General features: G+C 37.5%; 1 protein-coding gene across 6 annotated transcripts; it reads left to right on the top strand.

Moving 5' to 3' along the window:
- The first annotated feature begins 370 nt into the window (after positions 1-370).
- Positions 371-21,277, top strand: LOC107045819 (phospholipid-transporting ATPase ID). Of its 6 annotated transcripts, none has more exons than XM_015268193.2 (12): positions 10,871-11,150; positions 14,124-14,441; positions 14,518-14,944; positions 15,254-15,312; positions 15,390-16,607; positions 16,898-17,080; positions 17,454-18,195; positions 18,303-18,495; positions 19,320-19,462; positions 19,535-19,887; positions 20,111-20,336; positions 20,427-21,277. In XM_015268193.2, the coding sequence occupies exons 2-12, from the start codon at positions 14,400-14,402 to the stop codon at positions 21,077-21,079; spliced, it is 4,239 nt and encodes a 1,412-aa protein (XP_015123679.1). In that variant the 5' UTR covers positions 10,871-11,150; positions 14,124-14,399; the 3' UTR covers positions 21,080-21,277. The 6 variants fall into 6 exon arrangements, with proteins under 6 accessions (XP_015123683.1, XP_015123684.1, XP_015123679.1 ...); XM_015268194.2 differs by lacking the exon at positions 10,871-11,150 and adding an exon at positions 11,910-12,041; XM_015268197.2 differs by lacking the exons at positions 10,871-11,150; positions 14,124-14,441; positions 14,518-14,944 and adding exons at positions 371-539; positions 9,634-10,293.
- Positions 21,278-22,127: the final 850 nt, after the last annotated feature.

The following is a 22,127-nucleotide window of genomic DNA, read 5'->3' on the forward strand; positions in this document are numbered from 1 at the left end:
CATTTATTACCGAATTATTAAAGCACGAAATGTAAATATTACGAATTGATATGGTGTAGAGTGTGAAATAAATGATCACTTCAATCAAAAAAACCACTTCCAGAATTTTGAGTTATTTCTACATTTTCATCCCCTTCATAGCTAAATAAGTAATGTACGCAAGACAAAAGTGATTTATAATCTCACAAAAATAAAAACATTTGATTTTTCAAACCCTCGCGATTCTCCCAAATCTCTAGGGAAGATCCCCATAATCCAGTCGATAAGCTAGATTCCCCAGTTGTAAACAACTTCCGAAAATCATCGCTCGGCGCAGCACCCTCTGTATTCCAATCTCCTCCCGAAACAATACCTTCGTGATTGTTGAGTGCAAGTGCACCCGTAGGGCTCACCACCGTTCATTACAATTACTCACACGTACACGTTTCACAATCCGTAAACAATATGGCTGAAAAATTTTTGTTCGCGGGTTATGTCGCTTCACGCGACTCGTCAAACATTCCCGAATTTTCATAGCAGAGACAGCGCAAAATTAATCTGTAAGTAAACCCAATGAATACTCCAACAATTCCACTGCTAATTAAACACGATCGTCTTTGCAATTCTGCATCACTGCAGGTGTTTTAATCATTGCTCTCAGATCGATAGAGATCTGAGGATAATTCTCCCTCATTCCGTGATTTGCGCGATCCGATCGCCAATTTTTGCACATTTTCTTCGCTCATGGTTCATCCATTGCGTCAACGCTTGAATTTCGATTGTCGCAAAGTGATTTTTTAAAACTGAAAATAGAAAATGCTCAAGTTATATTTTCCTCGATCTTTTTATTTGACAATTGATAACGTCATGATCGGTGATATAATGCTGCGTGCACCGGTGAGCCATGAGAACACGTTTCAAGATCTCTCTGGCTTTTGCATCACACCGACATGTGAGCAACAGGTTTTATTCTCGCTCGCATACGACAGATTGAGACTATACTATCCGCCAACGAATGATTTTCAATTTCCCGAGAGAGAAGAACATTGTGCTTTCGTTACTCCGTAATTCCCCGGGATTATCTTCACGACAGAGATGGCATTTTGCAATGTTAATAGCTGGGCTTTTTCTCTCTCTCTCTCCCACAGGCACAGAGTGCTCAATCGAGCACTCTGTGCCTGTAAATTATGTAATGTCATTTATATCAGTCATTAAGCATGGTTTTTGTCATTGAATGACGAGTGGATTACGCCTCTATTTAATGTTTTTTTCGCTTCATATCGAATGTAAATAATGGTGTTGTTACCTACCCTTGAAGATTGTTGATCGACTTTGCTGGCTTGTGGTTTTGTGACATTCAGACAACTTTTTTTCAAGCTCGAATTATTCATTTGGGGACTTGGCAATGACTTTGATGAATTTTTTCGGTTACCTTCGTGAAGTGTACTCGGCTAATTGCGAGAATTAACTTTGTTTATGGAATACCATTTGACCTCTGCCGTTTTGTAATTAATTTATCCTTGAGGGAATCCACACATTTATGATTAAATCGAAATTGCTAATGAGAAAACCACTCAATCTGAATGAAAAAATATTGAAGAAGTTTTGGTGCCTCTAGGCAAAATAGAGTTCTTCGAGTTATTAAAGGTCAGCGGTTGACTTTTCTATTGACGCTCTGATATCACTCATTCTCTCTCGAATAATTTCAAAACAACGACAATGTATGGCTCTGGGGGCGGGAACAGAATCATTGATCAACAAATAGGATAACGTTAATCACCAACTTTTGTTATTTGCTGGCTTGGGGTTTTGTGACATTCAGAGAATTTTTCTCAATTCGCCAATTATTCATTTCGGGACTGATGAGTTTTTCACATGATGAGTTTTTTCGGTTACCTTCGAGAAGTACTGGTTTAATTGCGAGAATTTACTTTGTTTATGGAATGACATTTGACTTTTGTTACATTGTAATTAATTTCTCCTTAAGGAAGTCCAGACATTTATGATTGAACCGTTGCTAATGAGAAAACCACTCAATCTGAATGAAAAGATGTTGAAGAGGTTTTGGTGCCTCCAGGCAAAACGGGGAGTTCTGCGAGTTATAAAAGATCAGCGATTGACTTTTCTATTGAGCCCCTGGTGTCACCCATTCCCTAAAAACAATTTCACCTCCACAAAATAAAAAAAAACACGACAGCGTATGGCTCTGGCGGGCGAGAATAGGAATTAATCGTCAACTTTTGTCCTTTCGTTTCGTCAAACGAGGCGAATGAATTTTCCAATGAAAACTTTTCTCGTTCCTACAAAAGAAAAACAATTTCACATAGTTATTTGTGAATAGAAAAAAAGTTCACGTGAATGCGGTATTTACGAGCGAGCGAGGTCGCATGAACCCGATGGCTTTTAAAAATTAACACTGATCGGGCGAAAGTCCAGGTGTTGACTGGGCATCGAAGGACACGGGGGAAAATGTGATGATACATAAACTCATCGTAATTAATACCGGCCCTAGACCGATGACAGTGTTCGACAACTGATATTGCTTCAATCGAACGAAATTGCGGGTTTACACTGGGGAACAATTACTCATTCAATAAATGTCCCTGTCGGTCTGTAATCTGCAATTCTAAATCATTAATTAAAAATTATCTGTCAATTGTGAAATTTCATTATTCATTTTCAGTCAATTTAAAAATCTAAATGGAGTGAGTTGAGGATAATCCGAAGAGAATAAGTAAGTCGACGTCTTTGAAACCCCTCGTGGCAGAGGGAGGGGGTATCCAAGCAAGATGGCGGCACCCATACCCGTCAACCACCTCGTATTTTTGAACATCAATTAAAATTATTTATTCTCTTCAGATCACCTTCAAATCGTTTCATTCATTTCCTGGAGAGAGAGCAAATTTTTCGAGCTATCCTTCTGATTTTTTCATCCCCTTTTGGCTGAGAATTTATGGCGCAAAGTTTTCCTCGTATTTCAGTAGTTTTTTTACTTCCGCGTCCGCTAAACTCTCATTTTTAATCACAAATTTTATGAACGTTTTCATCTCACACTACAAAAATCGAGTCTTCCTGTTTCTTGCCTCACTTACCCTTTTCGCTGGTGTCATGACACCTTCTCTAACACTATCGTCAATATATCGTTGCCCCTTGTGATTTCTTATCACTCTTCATTGCAATAAACGTCATGTAAACACGCCGTCACACCCTTCCGCCAGCCATTACCGGTTATTCAATCTTATTGGCCCATTTAAAAAAAAAAGTGTTTGTGTACACAACATGGAGAGACCTAGATACACACCGCGAAGATAATTAGACCCTCTCCATTTATTTATATGGACAAAGTCGATACTAATTGGCGTACTCATTAGTCATTATTCATCAATTTATAATTGAACCGATGATGAATTCAGTTTCGGGGGAACTTGTATTAACGATTTTCACAGTGGAACCCGTAGGCGTCTTATCAGACATGTGGCTTCGGGTATTCATGAGTGTCCTTTATTCCCTATCTTATCATTCATCCGATGAATAGTCATCTTTTCTCGGTTGGAAGCCAGTGTTACGTGCTTTTGTTATCTCCGATGGACACGATCAGGAAACAACTCGTGCTCTAGGTGCGGCCAAAATGCCAGCTCTCAGGCCGATGATGTCTCCCGATCGATTTTCCACGGAAATTAATGGGAAAATCGTGCCGACAGGATGTCCTTGTTATGGTTTATCAGACCAAAGTATTCTAGTTTGAGGAAAGTCGAGGTTTTGACGAGAATTCTTGAAATTTTTGCCATTCCACTGCCAATTTTATATCTCCAACGGAACAATGGGATGTCTGCGGTTTTCCGGCTGAAACTGCTGATAAAATTCACCACAAAAGCTTATCAAAAATTCTGACTCACTATTTCAGTCATTTTTCAGTTGGCAAAAATTACAAAAATTCCCATAAAAATCATTATTTTCCAATGCATTTATTGATTCAAAATTAATGGGACAGGAAAATTAATCTATCGTGTACAAAACGAAATCGATAATGTTATCTCTGCTAATCTATTCAATTAAACCGAACGAATTCACCATTCCATTCAATCACGGATCAATTTCAATCAAATATCCCAGAATTCTAGTGGAAAATACAGCAAGGCTTGTAAAAATTACAATATTTAGTGGATGTTAGAAGCGATTTTGAACAGAAATTTCATTTTAAAAAAATTCTTATCAATCATTAAGCAGAATATTCCCGCGCCTCTCATGCTCCCACATTCTCAGTAAAAATGTTTTCTGCAAATTTCGTGATATCGCGAGAGACTCGAGACTTCCTGTTCCCGGGAATATCCCCCAGAAACCTTTATCTCGGTTTCTATTTCAGCACCAAAAAAAGAGAGAGAAGAGCTTATCAGCCAACGTCTACATGCAAATGACGTAATCGAGCAATAATGTCCCCTGTCGTGAGAAATGCGATTTTGACAAGTCGAAAAATCCATCAATACGAGAAAGTGCAGTGTCTGACCCAATGGATTAGACCCTATCACAACCACTCTATGGATTGAACATAGCCTGAGGTAAATGTGATGATATAACGTGGATGCCACACCCGCGCCATATCTTCAGCCCTACCTTCCTCCCTCCACCCAAACCATTTTTCTTCCTTTAAAATGTGTGTAATGAGGTCGACTAAAGGACATTAATAACGATCTACAGTTCCTGATAACGATTTTCCCCCCTTCGAGGGTTACCATTATCATTATGATGTCAAGACATTCATCACAATTAAATTACGCGAAACGGGTGATTAGGCCGAGATATTTATGCATTCATTCATTCATTTATTCATTTATTTACGTAAAAAAATACGTTTGAGAGAGAAAAAGGAGAAATCCTGAATTTTGAAAAATTCATATTTAGATTATATTCATCAAAAAATGATGAATTTTTCCAACATTCCATTCTCATGAAGGAATTATTGAAATGACTGGATAATTAGTCTCGAGTGAAAAGCCTAATAGTATTAACATCATTTGAATTCATCCTTCACAGTCAAAACCCAAACGAAAAAACTTGGACACTTTGGACTGAAGCTCGGGCTTAACCCTGAAGAGGGGCTAGTCCATAGCCATTCCCGTGATATCGAGCGTGTTATATAGTATGCGACTTGAGAATCGATTTATGTCACATGCCACACGCAACACCTCTAAAACTTCACGAAAATTGAGTAATGAAGAATTAATAAATGTGTTCCCCCATTAATTGAAAATTCATGGCTATTCCTTTGAATGATAATGCTCTGTTGACAATAGGTGTACATCAAACTCCTGGAGAAACTCATGCATACGATGGATGACAGTCGATAATGACACAGAGTTGACGAATTGTACGAAAAGAGCCGCGATGAAAAATTACCGCGACCTTGCTTAATATTTTAAAGACAATGTTCGGTGACACAGCGTAACTGTGTCAACACTATGTGCACGGATATTTGATGGGAATCCCCAGGGAGATGTGCAAATTAATTTCATGTAAATGAAGAATTAAAGGGAGATGTCCCGGGGGGAGGGAAAAAGGTCAATTGAGTCATTAAAATCTGGACTAGGAGATGAGAATATTTGTCAAGTTGAACGAACTAGTTTCTCGGTCAATGTTTTATTTATGAAATGTCATGGGGGGTGAGGCGAATTCGCGTGGGTGATGTTAGATTTTCGTTGAGCGATGAAAATGAAAAAAAAACAGGTGAAAGATTAGTTTCGAGGTTGGAGCAGTCACGCTATAGTGTTTGTTGTGGATTCTTGGGGGGTATATCTCGGTATATAGATTCTGGTTTAATTGAGGGCGTAATCAGAGGTGTGATTGGAGTCAACGGGCGGCCTTCATACCTAGACCACTCCCCTCCACTGATAAAACACAATAAATGGGACTATGGAGAGGGTTTTCGAGTCGAACGTTAGGATTTGCTGATGACAGGGGAAATTGTTGGACAGCTGCATCTGCATTTTTCATTTTCGTAGACTTGAATTTTATTTTAGAGGAAATTTATTGAATCCCCATGAAAATTATTATTTTCCAATACTTTTATTGAGTCATATCAGTGAGTAGGACAGTTGCCAATTTGTTGAATTAAATCGAATGAATTCCACATTCTGTCGAATCGGGGATCAATTTCAATAAAGCTTTCACAAATTTTCTCAAGAATTTTAGCGAAAAGTACACATTTTAGGTAAAAATTCCCCAGAAATATTTCAATTTTTACTCGAATTCTGGTAAAAAAATCCTGGAAATTTCTGCAAATTTGTCTGTCTTAAACTTGAAAATTGGAATTTTATCAAATATTGTAGATATTGACTGATGAAAAATGAAAAATTTGAGATGAATTTTTTCGCAATAGACACTTGTCCCCAATATTAGGAAATCAATTGATCGATAAGTCGCGAGCGTTATCAATTGATTATTTGCGGAGCGCAGACGCATATTTCTATTATTGAGATCGATTAATAAAATTTCCACAGAAATCCATGTAACACGGTTTCTGTACAAAAGTTTCGTTGAAGAATGAGTGCTCATACCCATTTTTCAAAGAATGATAAACGATACTTCATTTTTGGAATTAAAAAATTGAGTTTTCGATGATAACAGCTATCTCTCGATTGTGAAGAAATTATCATACAATGTGATAATGAAATGAAGAATCGACGCCATCTCAACGTCCAATCGATTCGCAGTCTGGCTGAATTTATCGTCTGAGGAATTCCTCCAGTGGAAGAAAGGTCGAAAGATTGTGACACAAGTGAAATAAGAGGTTGCTGAATTATATGTCATCATTTTTTTATGCACTCGGAGGTATTTTGAGATGTTTCTAGCTTGTACGACAGCTCATGAACAAATAATTCGCGACACAGATTGATTTATTGCTCACCTCGTCTTCGGTCGTTGCCATGATTTTATCTCCGATTGAATTTTTTTTTTTTCATTCTCTCAACGTGCGAGTTGTCGGCTCACCTCCCGAGTTTCGTGAAGCATAACTGCTGGATCATTGTGCACATTGTCATGATAACAGGGATATCAAGCTGAGGCTCCAAAGGGCTCATGGCGAAGAAAATTTGATGAATAAAATAAAATAAATATTTCATGATTTCACATGAATACATAAATCGACGGTCCCTAATCGTGAATATTTGCTGACCAAACAATGCGAATTGAACGAGTCAAAATTCATTTTACAGCTTGAAAAGACGCCTTGAAAATGAAAAAAAAAATCGGTAAATTTCACTCGGTCAATCCCAAGTTATTCGCGATTAAATAGTCGGCGCGTTTTATTTGGAAAAAAGAATACAGCCTTTTATTTTTTCGTATACGAAAAGAATAATTTGCGGAACAAAAGGAGAACTATGACGCCGATATATCAAACGATGACATTCTAAAATGTCGAGAAACTCCCGCGAGACAAATATCATGTCCTCGTAATTCCGCAATAAGCCGATGAATGAAATCATCATTGTGACAATTGACGAGCCATAACCCCATGAAAAATCCACTGACAATTCATGACACGTGTAACGTTAACGTGAAATCAATCACCTGTGTACGATTTAACGAATGCGCATTTGCTATTTGGCCAGAGCCCGCGGGCATACGATCTGATTGACTGCTAGCCGCCAGTCGTGGACGGCGCGGGCTCCAAGACAGACCTTACCAATTCTCCATGTGCCTATTCCAACGAAAATATTTCCCTCCGTCCTAATGTTTGAAAAAAAATAGAGTATCTCAGTGCCTCGATAACAGACTGTTGAATTCGCATGCTCATTAATTGACCCTCAACAATTGCCAGTTGGTGATAAATTGTGACAGTGAAATAAAAATATCTTGTGTATCATTCGAGTGAATTGGTTCGTCTCATGCAGGCAATGACAGTTTAATTAATATGATTAATAATGGAACTATTTTCAAAATCTTGAGGTAAGGATTTTCACTTTTAACAGTAAAAAAACAAATTTATCTATTAATTTATGAAATTTAAGAAGCATCAATTTTTTTCTTTTCACCAAGAGCGAAATAAGGCGGTTTGTTGTGCATAAAGGAATTGAATGTGCATGTCCCACCGGTTAGTTGCATGTCTATAGCCCCTTAATGCCACGGGTTCTCCAGCGAAGTGACTTAAAACCAGAAGGAGAAAAAAAAACTAAAATCGATTGAATTCCGTTCCCGGAGTTTCCAAAACACTTGCCACATAAATAGAAACTCATGAGATCGTAAAGAATCTCATGTGTACACTATTCCCCCATTGAACTGAGGCAGTCGAACTATTCTAGGTCGATAGTTGCATAATCAAACGAGTCTAACGATCGAGTAATTTCCGAGTTGCTGGAGGAAAAATGAGGAAAAAATCCGATAGATGCGGGAGATCTTTCCAATACTCTGGATTCGAAAATTCTCACTTTTCATGTTATCCACAGACATACATTAATGGGTGTGAAAATCTGCAATTCATCGCTCATTGATCGTTTACGTAAAGTGAAAAAAAAAAAATCGCGAAGGTTGAATGTCTAATGAACTCATAACACAAGAAATTTATTTGTCTCATATTTTCGGTTGAACAGACAGCGGAAAGAAAATCACCACGTGGCACAGGATTATTTATCAGCGGATCGAGTATCATATGTTGTAAAACAATCAAGATAACTACAATGTGAACACAATGTGAGCCCGCGGTGTGACGTCTTGTTGTTAAAAAAGATGAGCTATTGACACTTTTCATGTTTTCCCTTTCCCCAAGAGGCGTTACTATTGTATTCCGTCAAACAGCTGAACGTTGTTTAACATCACATAATTCTTGAGAAGCATGGTCATCGTAAAATGAACGGATCTGAAGTGCTCGCAATAATTTACCCCTTTATTTTTAACCATTGGAATATCAAACAACGAATGCTTCCACTCGTGTTCCAACGTTTCGGGGTTTGAAATTGCGATCGTTATGTTAAAATTTCATTCAGTAGATTTTTGAGGGTCAAATGATTGAATTGAAAATATTTGAGAAAGTGAGAAAAAATTCCAATGGCCTTTGGAATGATAATAAGACAATTACGACGCGTTAGTCGTAAAAGAAAAGATTAATGAGACGAAATGCTCAAGGTCGGGAGTGTTTAGCCCCACGTCATCGGTTTACGATAAAACTTTTGTGAATCGAGTCGAGGATAGTTGAATTTATAATGTGAAAATGTACGTTACGAATTATTGCTGTGTAACTTATTGTACTGGCCATCCCCCCTTGATCGACCACGATCGCGCACGTGATTTGCCATGGTCGTTCGGTGTGCACCCTCTTGATATCGCGGAAGGGTAATCTATAGACGGACCTTGTAGCACGTATCCTTGGTATTGCTAATCAGGGTGGGTTTTACACGTTGCGTCAACATATTACAGTTACCCGGAAAGGAGGAATTCTATTACTGGTCGAATTGATGAGACATGTTCAGTGGGGAGAGTCAATTCGTCAGTAGTTTGCGAATATCTCGGAAACCGAAGGTGATGGCGAAAAACTTCTAAGGAGCTTTTTTGTATCACTGGAAATTCTCTACAAAAAAGGTCTTCACGTAAATCGCGCTATCTCTTCTGAATTCCGCGATATTTAGCAAAAACATTATATTTGAAACATTAAAACCACTGTTCCAGGAATTGTCGTAGGACTTGACGGCAATCGTTGAATGGAAGATCGAAAAGAGCGGATTTCGAATTGTGATAAGAAGCCGTGGATATCGCTTGGATAACGGCCGTGGCGTCGTGCATGAGTGATACACGGGCGCCGGTGACCAGTGACCCCACATGGACGCCGAGCCCAGAGCACCCGTTTCACCTACCACCAAACCTGACCTTATCCTTGATACCTTATTATTTCCCAACCGACTTACCAACTTGACGCATACGTTGCCCCCATTATTTTACATTATTTTCTCCATTCAATCGGTAAATTTACAATTAGAATTGTCGATAAGCCTCCCCCGACAGCCATCGGCATCACCAACGTGCCTCAACCCCCTTTTCTACCAGCCCGAAGAACCAATTTATTATTACCTACTAGTTCCGTACTCATTACCGCCCCAAAATCATTTGCTGAGCAATCCCCAACCCGACGACACCGCTGGCGGTGGTAGTTTCGGGTCGTCTAGAAGAAAATTCTCTGATGAAAATTATACATCGGGCTCTCATGATCTAAGACAATCACTGGTGACTAGCGCGTCCGTTGCCATCATCCGTCCAATTAGCAGCAGCAGAGAGTCCCCTAGAGTTGACGAAATACAATGTCACGAAGCGCTGCCACAAGCCCCGTTACTGGTAAGTCTCATTTTATTTTTTTATTTCAATTTATCAATACTCGATCATCAGAAGAATTTTATTCCGAAATATTGACGAAATAAAATCGTAAATGAATTTTAAGGAGAGTTTTAACAAATTGAAAGGGAAATGAATCATTTATTGAATCGTCTTCAATTGTGAATATCTCTGGACACAATCGTTCGATTTGATCGAGTCACCCCTCATTTTCAAGCTTGCAAAGCTATCGTGAAAATGAAAGAAAAAACGCGCAATTTCAATCAGCAGTTCCCGCCATAAAGCTCCACCCCCGCAAGCACAAATTCAAAGATTCCCGGGATTGGCGCCACCTTCGCGAAAGCTCTCTCGCGTACAATTCGCCCAGAGTCAGTAGTTTGCAGAGGGAAGTACCCTCCACCTACGATATCTCCAGTGATAACTACAGCATTCGATCCGCCGGAGTGAGTGAGCGAGCGAGTGAGTGAGTGAGTGAGCGAGAAAGATCGCCCAAGGGGCGCAGTTTCGAATATCTCCCTCTACACTTCCTCCCAGCTGAATCTCCACTTCCATTTCTCAGTCTTCATCGCCGGTGGTGTAACTCACGCACTAGTTTTTTCACAACTCACATTACCCTGAAGATCATTCAATTGACGGTAATCGTTGACGCCTCCAGGATTCCGAAGGACATCGAGTGCATTAAAATTGGCATTTTCAATCGACTGAGGCAAAGAACAAGTGACAAACCCCAACATCTTGAAGATGGGTAGCAGAATAGAATAGTTGTGTGGAGAAAATAAAAAGGATTACGATGTAAAATGAAGAAACTTGGACTCTCTGTTAGTTCAGCTCATCATCGTTGAGCCGTTCGTCGTCATCAAGTAGAATAAGTCAATCTTATTGAGAGCACATTAATACTTCAAGTTTTCCAAAGTAACGTGCACTGTAGGAATTTTCGACGAATGAAAAAAAATGTGCGCAAGGGTGTCGAGAGACACGGCAGCATGCTCTCAGTATGCAATCATCGTTCAATCGATCGTCGTAACAAACCCTCGAATATTTACACAAAATAAGTAAAGTGAGCATTAACGTCTGAATAATCCACGAGAAAATCAATGTTTCACTTAATTTTTTTGTCATCATTCTTTCGTTAGCCCTCGTTTTTTTTTTTTTGCATTCTCGTAACAATTTTCTCGGTTTTATCACGAGTTTTATTGCTGCTCCGAGGTGCAGTGGTTTCACTACTCTAGTTGAGTGCTATTTTTTTTCTCCTCAGTACTCAATCTTCCACCACAAGCGAAACTGCGCATAGTTGCCGAAACTCAATGCACGAGCGAATGGGAAATCATTATTAATCTCGTTACTTCTGTTGATTTATATTAATTTTTTTTCCCCCTCGTTAAGCGATCGTTACGCGACCTTTCGAGACGAAATGTTGTGCGTGAAACGCAGAAATGGGGTCGCTGGGAATACCCCCGACGCGACAACGGGGTTAATGACGACTGCGGACACTTCTCCGAGGGTTTATAATTGAAAAATAAAGCGAGAGACCGAGCGTTTTTTCCAGTTCGCGCGTGCCTCGGTGTCATTATCTCCATAAAATCGGGCAATTCCAACGAATTTTACGTTTTTCAGAATTGAAAATTTCGTTGGGGGCTCGTTTTGGGGCATTTTGAAGGTCATTATTGTTGTGAGTTTGGTGCAGAGGTGAACGATTGATTGAGGTTTTAATCGTGGACTTCGCACGCAGCTGAGAAAATTCGATTAAACGAGTTGTGTACGCATACTTGACCTGTTTATCGATTTAAAATGCATTTCGATGGGGTGCTAATCCTGGGTTTGGAGGGGTGAATTGTTCGTGCAAAATCAAACGGGATGATGAGTATTTTAGGAATTATGTGTTCAACATCCGGTTTCGGGGCTCGTGTTTGTTGAAATTTTTGAGATTTCCCAGCAATCTCAATTTATAATTCGCACAACTTGATTTCGTAGGTCATTATTTGAAATAAATTTCAATGTTTTGATTGATAATTATTTATTCAAGAGTGATAAATCACAGAGTTTTATGAAAAAATGGCTCTTCATGTTGTGAGATTAGATCAAAGATTAAGTGCTTGAGATTTCCTAAAATTCTTAATTTATAATTCACTCAACTAGATTTCAAAGATCACAATCTGACGTAAATTTCAATGTTTTTGTTGATAATTATCAACTTAGGAGTGACAAATAACAGTTTTCTGAGCAAATTACTGTTTTTAGTTTTCGAGATCAGATAAAAGATGGAAATCTAAAAAAAAAACTGGATAGATCTTTTAAAATCAACATCAAAGTTACAATTCATATGAAAAATTATTTTTTCAGCATTTGGAATTAATTTTGTTCGCTCAACGAAACTGGAATTTCATACTACTTAAAAAAATGCACGAGTTCGGGTCATAAGTGCTTAGTTATTGCTCGGGCACACCCACTGCGCCAATAACGTTGGCAAATCGAATTTCAGGACGCTGAATATTCCTCTCAAAATACCCCTTTGTCGAGTAAAAAATGCAATAGAGGTATTGCAGCTGGCAATTTACACGAATTTTCGGGGATTCAGACATCACTTATGGCGACTTCAGAGCTTTTGTTTCAACACGTTTATCCGGTGAATTTTCCTAGAATAACAGCAATCTCGTATTATTTATATCGAAGCGTCATGTATTTTCGTTTTGGAATCGTTTGGAAGGCCGCCCGCTTCATTCCGGTCTTAAACTTCACCGGGAATAAGTTCAAGGGTAGAGAATTCCGTATTTCGGGAGGGATGACTAATTAAAGCGAGAATTTATTAAATATATCCAGGGTATTTTCATAATTAAGTCTAGTTAAATTCATTACGTAATTTAATTAACGAAAGAATTAAAAATAATTAAATAATTCCAGTCAATTTCTGTTGAACAAAATTCGATTCTCATTTGCGCCAATTCTATTGAAAATTATGCAACTCTCCCATGAACTCATTTCGTTCGAACTTTTTCTCTAAAAAGACAAGAATTTTTGAGCATAAATTTTCTCAATTTTTGGTATTTCATTATGAGAAAAATATAAAAATACAGCGGAAAAAATTGAAAATTTATGCACAAGAAATTCCATAGAAAAATCGAAATTTATTGATTTTTTTTTCAAATTTCTCTTTGTCATAGAATTGACGCAGCGGAACGGAACGAAACGGCCTTTTTTAAATAGAACTCCAATAGAATTTTCAATGAAATTCAATAGCTAGGTTTTTCCATTAAATTTTTTCATGCGTGACATCTCGCACTCTCTGGACCACCAAGGTCAACCAATGAACGTATTTCAATGGATCCATTGTTATATTCCGAGGAAATCCCAATGAGTTTCAGAATTCATTCAAAAAGTTGGCTACCACTGACGTCTTTACATAACAAGCATTTCAACTTCCAAGCGAATCTGCCTCTCTAGAAATCGCAGTTTTGTTTGCGTAGCTGATTCCCAATGCACAATTATTCTGATAATCCCAGTGACGAAAATATTTTCACCTATTTTTCACCCTTGCAGCGTAAAAAACATTAATTTCCCCGTGAAGTATCCGAAAAAATAGGGGTACTTGGGGTAAAAAGAACACTTTTGACTTTTTTTACAGCTTGATAACTCATTTAATTTCCGATGAAACGGAATGATTTGTTTTCTATGAAAAAAACAATAGTTGAAAGTGTTCATTTAAAAACTTTGGAAGACTTGGAGTAAAAATCCCGAGAGGGTAAACAAAAAAAAATTCCACAGTCTTGTGTTCTGGCAGCAGTGAGGGATGATCTGAGGAAAAAAAAAATGGAAAAAAAATCGATTTAATGTTGAAGGAAAGAAGAAAATGTCTCGACGGAAACACCGTGATACGTTAAACACCCATGAAAACCAAATGAAGGATAATAAACCCTTGAAATTTCTCAAAGAATCACTGATCAAGGACAAAATACACTGCTGATATGCTGTTATACCTACGATATGTCATGTGACACAGGACATGGTGATAAATATGTAACGAGAGGGAAAGAGAAACCGTCTCGTTGGGTACGGGAATGGTGTCATCAAAATTGTGGTGTTGGCATTAGTCACAGCAAGATCGTTTATGAGAGATGAGCGTTGAGGCAGACACACTGGAACTCGAGGTCTTCGAGGTGAGTCTCAAGGATCAAAAACCCCAACTACCAAACATCTCTCATTAATCCTCTTCTCCATTCAAAAAAAAAAAAGGTGCAAGACGGAGACGACGATCTAAATGAAGCTGAATCATCGAGATCCGGTAAAAAACGCTCATCAAAGTTGGGAAAAAAATTGGAGATTAAATTATCAAGCGATGGGAAAGGAAAAAAACGTAAACGTCGTAAAAAACGATGCAGAGAGGAGCGTTCTCCGTCAACCCAGGTAGTTGTTAATTTTCCATCATCATCGGATGCTGTTGAACACACTGGTGAATGCTCAAAAAGAGACTCCTCCAGTAGTCTCGGTGGACCCAGCAATCGTCACAGTACATTACGCCAGTCTCTATTAACTGTACTTGGCAAATTGGTTGTTTGGAAAGGTGCTAGGTATCGTCCAACACCAACAACCTCAGCAATACCCCCAAACTCACCTCTCGCCACTGAATGCATTGGACGTAGTACAGTTTTCTTTTCCAGCGGTGAGTTTGCCATCCCAAAAATAATCTTGACGTCCACACAACTGTCTTATCTGGGACATCAATAGGCCATTGGTTTATATAATTTCTGTATTATTTCATGAGTAATTTTTTTTTTCAACAATTAAGGTAGTGAAAGATCATGAGAAATAATTTTTTCAAGCTAAAATAAACTTGGCGAAATAGATTGCTGACTGAACAATGTTTCACCTATTCTTAATTGAGGAATGGGTAATGATCGAGTATTGACAAGTGCTAATTTATTCAATCAATTAATTTATAATTTCAAATTTCTCTATTGTTGTTATTTAGAAACGGAAAGGCGCATTCGTGCTAACAATCGCGAGTACAATTCACAATTTAAATATGCAGTGAGTTATAATTATACTTGATTAATGCTATTAATGAGGAGGAATTTTATTAATGGGGGAAATTGTTTCAATTGTAGAACAATTACATCAAAACGTCCAAGTATTCGGTGTTGACGTTCCTGCCGCTGAATTTATTTGAACAATTTCAACGGTTAGCTAATTTCTACTTCCTATGTCTGCTGGTGCTTCAGATGATACCCGCCATATCTTCGCTTACCCCGATTACCACAGCCATACCATTAATTGGGGTCCTCACACTCACTGCCGTCAAAGATGCCTATGATGATTTTCAACGACACAGCAGTGATTCACAAGTTAACAACAGAAAGTCCCAGACGTTACGCGGAAAAATTTTAAAAGTAGAGAAATGGTCGCAAGTGCAAGTTGGCGATGTAATTAGAATGGAGAATGATCAATTCGTCGCTGCCGATGTTCTTTTACTCTCCACGAGTGAACCCAATGGCCTTTGTTACATCGAGACTGCAGAATTGGACGGAGAAACCAATTTGAAGTGTCGTCAATGTTTAACGGAGACAGCTGAAATGATGGATAACAACGAACTTATAGGGGAATTTGACGGCGAAATAATCTGTGAAACTCCAAATAATCTATTAAATAAATTTGATGGTATATTAATGTGGAAAGGAAATAGGTATGCATTAGACAACGATAAAATAATACTGCGAGGATGTGTCTTGAGAAATACACAGTGGTGCTACGGTGTAGTGATCTTTGCTGGCAAAGATACAAAACTTATGCAAAACTCAGGGAAGACAAAATTCAAGAGAACGTGTATAGATAGACTATTGAATCTTCTCATAATTGGAATTGTATTCTTTCTACTATCACTATGCTTATTCTGCATGATTGGCTGTGGAATATGGGAGAGTCTCGTTGGACGTTACTTTCAAGTTTATTTACCATGGGACTCACTAGTGCCAACTGATCCACTTGGTGGTGCAACTGTTACAGCCCTACTTGTTTTTTTTTCATATTCAATTGTATTAAATACAGTAGTGCCAATAAGTTTGTACGTCAGTGTCGAGGTCATAAGATTTGTACAATCATTTCTTATTAATTGGGACGAAGAGATGTATCATGCACCAACAAATACACATGCCAGAGCGAGAACAACGACACTTAACGAAGAGCTGGGACAGATTGAATACATATTCTCCGATAAAACTGGTACACTTACCCAGAATATCATGACTTTCAACAAGTGCTCTGTGGCGGGCAAGAGTTATGGAGATTTGGTAGATGAGGTCACTGGCGAAATCATCGATTTGAGTGAGGTGAGAATTTTTTTCCAATATTCTTCTTTTTTTCTCAAAAAGTCCACATAATTTTTTTGTCCTTGGTTTTTCTCTCTTCCATTATGCACAATGTTTTTTTTTCCAACCCTTTGAATATTATCCTTCGAATGAATAGAAGTAGCCAAGGGTTGAATCCAAAATATTTCCCTTGCCTGCAATGTTTTAAATAGTGTGATAAATTTTAAAAAATAAAATAAAAATGAGACACACCGTGCGAAAAGAAGACATATTTTCGTGCACATTATACAGCATGTGTATGCTGCATGTAGACGGATAAAACGAAAAAAACAACGTCAACGGTGAAATGGAAAAATGGCCAGGAGTTTGTTCGCAGCGTGCACCCATCAATTAGCAGTGCTAATGCGAGATTATTGGAGCAAGCTGATCGTATGGGAAATTCAACCCCCGAGCCTGATATCAACGCCAGAGGGAAAATTGCACAAACACCCTCAGTACGCATGCTTTTTCGTTTTGTTTATTTCAATTCTTCTCTTTCTTTCTGCTTTTGTTGTTCAGTCATTCATCACCTGCACCAATTTTTTCTGATTATCAATTACAGATTGGAAGTCGTATCATCATGAGTATTCGACTACTAACAATTATTTCCAGATTCTGTGGTAGTTTATAATTTAAATGATTAGTGGCGCCACTACTAATGAAGTATTTTATGATGGTTTGACAGCATAAAATTAATATTGTCAATAATTTCACTTCATTCAATAGATTCTTTTTTAATGAGTCATCAATTAATCCAAATTAATTCTATCAAATCATCATGGAATAATTGTTTCCCCTGAGAATATGAAGAGTGACGATTACTTGCAGACTGTTCCACCCCTGGATTTTTCCTTCAACAAAGATTACGAGCCCGAATTCAAGTTTTACGATCCAGCATTACTGGAGGCAGTGAAGAAGGAAGACACCGAGGTACATCTATTTTTTCGTCTCCTGGCACTGTGTCACACAGTTATGTCAGACGAGAAGAATGGAAAGCTCGAGTACCAGGCCCAATCACCAGACGAGGCGGCACTAGTGTCAGCAGCACGAAACTTTGGTTTTGTCTTCAGAGAGAGATCACCGAACAGCATAACAATCGAAGTGATGGGAAAACGCGAGGTCTACGAGGTGCTTTGCATTCTCGATTTCAATAATGTTCGTAAACGAATGTCTGTCATTCTGAGGAGAAATGGCCACCTCCGTTTGTACTGCAAGGGGGCAGACCACGTTATCTACGAGAGGCTGAAGGCTGGTAGTGAGGAGATAATGCAAAAAACCCAGGAGCATCTCAATAAATTTGCCGGAGAGGGGCTCAGGACACTTTGTCTGTCTGTCAAAGATCTTGAGGAGAGCTTCTTCAATGATTGGAAGCAGAGGCACATGGATGCTGTACTCAGTGGGGAGGATAAGGATGACAGGCTTGATGCTATTTACGAGGAGATTGAGAAGGATATGACGTTACTTGGGGCCACTGCCATTGAGGATAAACTGCAGGATGGAGTGCCACAGACTATTGCCAATTTGAGCCTTGCTGGAATTAAATTGTGGGTACTCACCGGTGACAAACAAGGTAATTCCATGTTTTGGATGAATTTAGTTATTGGGTAAAAAAATTTGGGGCTTTTATATTCCCAAAATGAAAGAGAAAAAATCATAAATTCAATTGTTGCCATTCAGAAACGGCTATAAATATTGGCTACTCCTGTCAATTGCTGACTGACGAACTAACTGATGTATTCATCGTCGATGCTACGACGTACGATAGTGTTGAGACCCAACTCCAGCGTCACCTAGAAACAATAAATACAGCATCTAGTCAACAAAATAGGCCAGCACTCTCCATCGTCACATTCAGGTGGGACAAAGAAAGGTCAGGCAGATGAAAGAGACGGAGTACAATCTTTACCCAATTACATTTTTCTTTATTTCATATTACTTTTTTTCTCTATTATTTTCTTCTGTTTCTTCACTGTTTTTATCCATCTATTGATTTATCAACACTTTTTTTTTCAATTTTTGAGTTCACTTTATTATTGAATTAACCCTTGTTGACGATTCCTCGTTACATTGAATGCAGCACAGTGACTTTCAGTCATGCTTTTCTCGTTACATCGCCTGAAAATTTTAGAATAATTCATTGATGATTTATTGGAACGCATTCCCCATGTTTCTTTCATCACTCGAAGGGCAATGTTTCATTAATTGTTGGTATGAAAACGTGTATACCATTGCTTGATGATTTATGTCATGCAGTCACACTCCCTAGACTGTTACAGAGACGAATCTCCCACCGAATCCTTTTTTTCCTCAATTTCATTCTATTATTTCTATTTCATTTTATTCTGATCCCTCATTTATTATCTAGTAGAAAAAGAAAAAAAATGGATAATGATGCTTGAATACTCACTCCTTCTCTTTCTAAGTGCTTGAGAATTAATCCTAACTGTTCAGAATTAGAAAATGAATAACTTATGTGAATCAACTTTACCACATTTATCGCATTGACAGCAATAGATGCAGATTTTGTATTAAACAAAAAATGGCACTTTACGTATCATGAATAATTGTAATAGATGCATCATTGAGAGTTAAATTTGTTAGAAGGAACAAGGAAAATCGCTTTCTTCAAGTTTTCTACTCACGCTCATTTATAAAATTTATTATGAATTTTGTTTTTTTTTTTCAATTGAACAGTGATACAGAGTATAATAGAGAAGATTCAGACGAACGTGAACCCGATTTATCTTCAGGATTTGCTATTGTTATTAATGGTCATTCACTGGTCCATGCACTCCATCCACAGATGGAGAAATTGTTTCTGGAGGTTTCGAGTCGTTGTGAGTAAAATTAATATTTTGATAACTCTTTCTAGAACAGTCTGAATAGCTTTACAATTTTCATTATTTCAGGCAAATCAGTAATATGCTGTCGTGTAACACCCCTCCAAAAGGCCATGGTAGTAGAACTGATAAAGAAGAATAAATCAGCAGTTACATTGGCAATTGGAGACGGTGCCAACGACGTATCAATGATAAAAACAGCACACATTGGAGTTGGCATAAGTGGCCAAGAGGGCCTACAAGCTGTACTTGCATCTGATTACTCCATAGGACAATTTAGATTTCTAGAGAGGCTATTGTTTGTACATGGAAGATGGTCGTACTATAGAATGTCCAAGTTTCTTAGATACTTTTTTTATAAAAATTTCGCCTTCACTCTATGCCACATATGGTTTGCCTTCTTTTGTGGCTTCAGCGCACAGGTAAATCCTCGTAATTAATGGTCAATTAATTAACTACTCGTTTAAATGATGATTTATAAGGCGAATACGATCCTCAAACTCCTCTGTTTGAGTCTCCTATTCCGGAGTCGAGAAGTGAGGGCTTGAGTTGATATTTAATCTGATTAATTTTTCCTGTTAATTTAATTGAATATTATTATTTTGCATCTGAATTATTAATGAATTTTTATTCATTCATTTGCAGACAGTATTTGATCCAATGTATATCTCAGTGTACAATCTCTTTTACACATCACTGCCAGTATTGGCTGTCGGTGTATTTGATCAGGATGTCAACGATAAAAACAGTATATTGTATCCAAAATTGTATACACCTGGATTGCAAAATATGTTGTTTAATAAGAAAGAATTTTGTTGGAGTGCATTACATGGATTTTGGGCGAGTTGTATATTATTTTTAGTGCCCTATGGTGAGTCAATTGAAAATTACTGTTCTGATTAAACTCCACAGTGTCATCTCCAATAATGAATTTAAAAAAATGTTTAATGTTTATTTATAGGAACTTATAAGGATGGATTATCGCCAAAGGGTTACGTACTTTCAGATCACATGTTGCTGGGCAGCGTTGTGGCCACAATCCTAGTTATAGTTGTTACCGTTCAAATAGCCCTCGATACCTCCTACTGGACAATTGTAAATCACATAATGGTATGGGGCTCCCTAATATGGTATTTCATTCTCGATTACTTTTACAATTTCATTATTGGTGGAAGTTACGTTGGCAGTCTGACAATGGCAATGTCAGAGGCAACGTTCTGGTTTACAACAGTTATATCCTGTATTATTCTGGTGATACCAGTATTATCGTGGAGATTTTTCTTCATCGATGTTAGACCAACGTTATCAGATCGTGTAAGGTTGAAACAGCGTTTGGCACAAATGCGTTCACGCCAGAGTCAGGATATACTTCGTACACCATCAACAAGACGTACACGTAGATCATTGCGTTCTGGTTATGCTTTCGCACATCAAGAGGGCTTTGGAAGACTCATAACGTCGGGTAAAATAATGAGGAAATTGCCCAATGGTGGTGATTTTAAATTTGCAATGCCATTTGCTAATAATGTTACTAAATCAGTCAATGTCGCATCAACATCCCCAAATGACGGTACTTCCAGAAATTCACGTAATTTAGACACCATCAATCTTTAAATCAACATTAATTATTATTAATTTTTCATTTATTATTACAACACATTAGAACAATTTGAATAGCTTTGTAATTGATAGTACACGTAAATTATTTCCAGGATATAATTTTATCAGATAGAGATCAATTAATTATCACGTATAATGTACAGCACAAGTTTCTAGATATGTTTAATTAATTAAATACGTGAATAGGGCGGGGGGGGGGGGGGGATTGAAGATTGATGTGATATAGAGTTTCATTTAATGATAACATTCGTGTGGAGTCTGTGACCTTCATGTTACAACAATTACAGAGAGATATATTGAGGGATGAAGATGATGCTGACATGATTGATTGATAACTATGCAATTAAAAAGTTGAAATGAAAAATTACATAATTAATAATTGCCTTTATACTACATTTATTACATTAAAAGAAGAGAGGTGGACATGAATAAAATGAATACATAACAAAATGAATATTATTGATGTAAAATAGTATTGACTGTAAATATTTTAAAGAGATATATATATATTATATTAAATGTTAAGTATACATTTTTTAAAAAAGAAAGTAATATATAGATAAAATTGAATGAAGTGAAAAAAAAAAATTAATAAACAATAACAGCTCGAAAATATGGTGCGGTAATGATAATGAATAAAAAGAGGATGAAACTATGAAAACAAAAATCATAGGTATATTATTATTACTGCGAATAATGATAACGTTTGCCTTGGACTGATTACTGAATATAATATATAATAAAGTATGAAATAACGAAAATTGAAAAACAAAAACAACCTAAACAGCATAAAAAGAAAAGTAGTTAAAAATATTGAGAAAAATACGTATTTCTACTTTTTAATAATTAAAAAAAATTGAAAAAAATTATGGGTAGTTGAGGGATGATTAGTCTGCATTGAGAGAGAGTGTCTCACAATCAAATATTCTAATTTTCAGTGGTAGAAGATGTATAAATTAAAAATGTGAATTAATTCATTATTTCTCGAATGTGCCTGGGAATTTGAAGCTTTTGTTTGACTAGAAAAGAGAACAAATTTATT

Source organism: Diachasma alloeum, unplaced genomic scaffold, assembly GCF_001412515.2.
Source record: "Diachasma alloeum isolate Michigan unplaced genomic scaffold, Dall2.0 Dall_scaffold_01086, whole genome shotgun sequence".
Lineage (NCBI taxonomy): Eukaryota > Metazoa > Arthropoda > Insecta > Hymenoptera > Braconidae > Diachasma > Diachasma alloeum.

Excerpts from the sequence above, each read along its gene's own strand:
- LOC107045819 (XM_015268193.2), top strand. The coding sequence starts at position 14,400 with ATGAGCGTTGAGGCAGACACACTGGAACTCGAGGTCTTCGAG. Across the intron at positions 19,463-19,534 it reads TCTGGAGGTTTCGAGTCGTT|GCAAATCAGTAATATGCTGT; the intron begins GTGAGTAAAATT and ends TCATTATTTCAG. Across the intron at positions 19,888-20,110 it reads TTTGTGGCTTCAGCGCACAG|ACAGTATTTGATCCAATGTA; the intron begins GTAAATCCTCGT and ends ATTCATTTGCAG.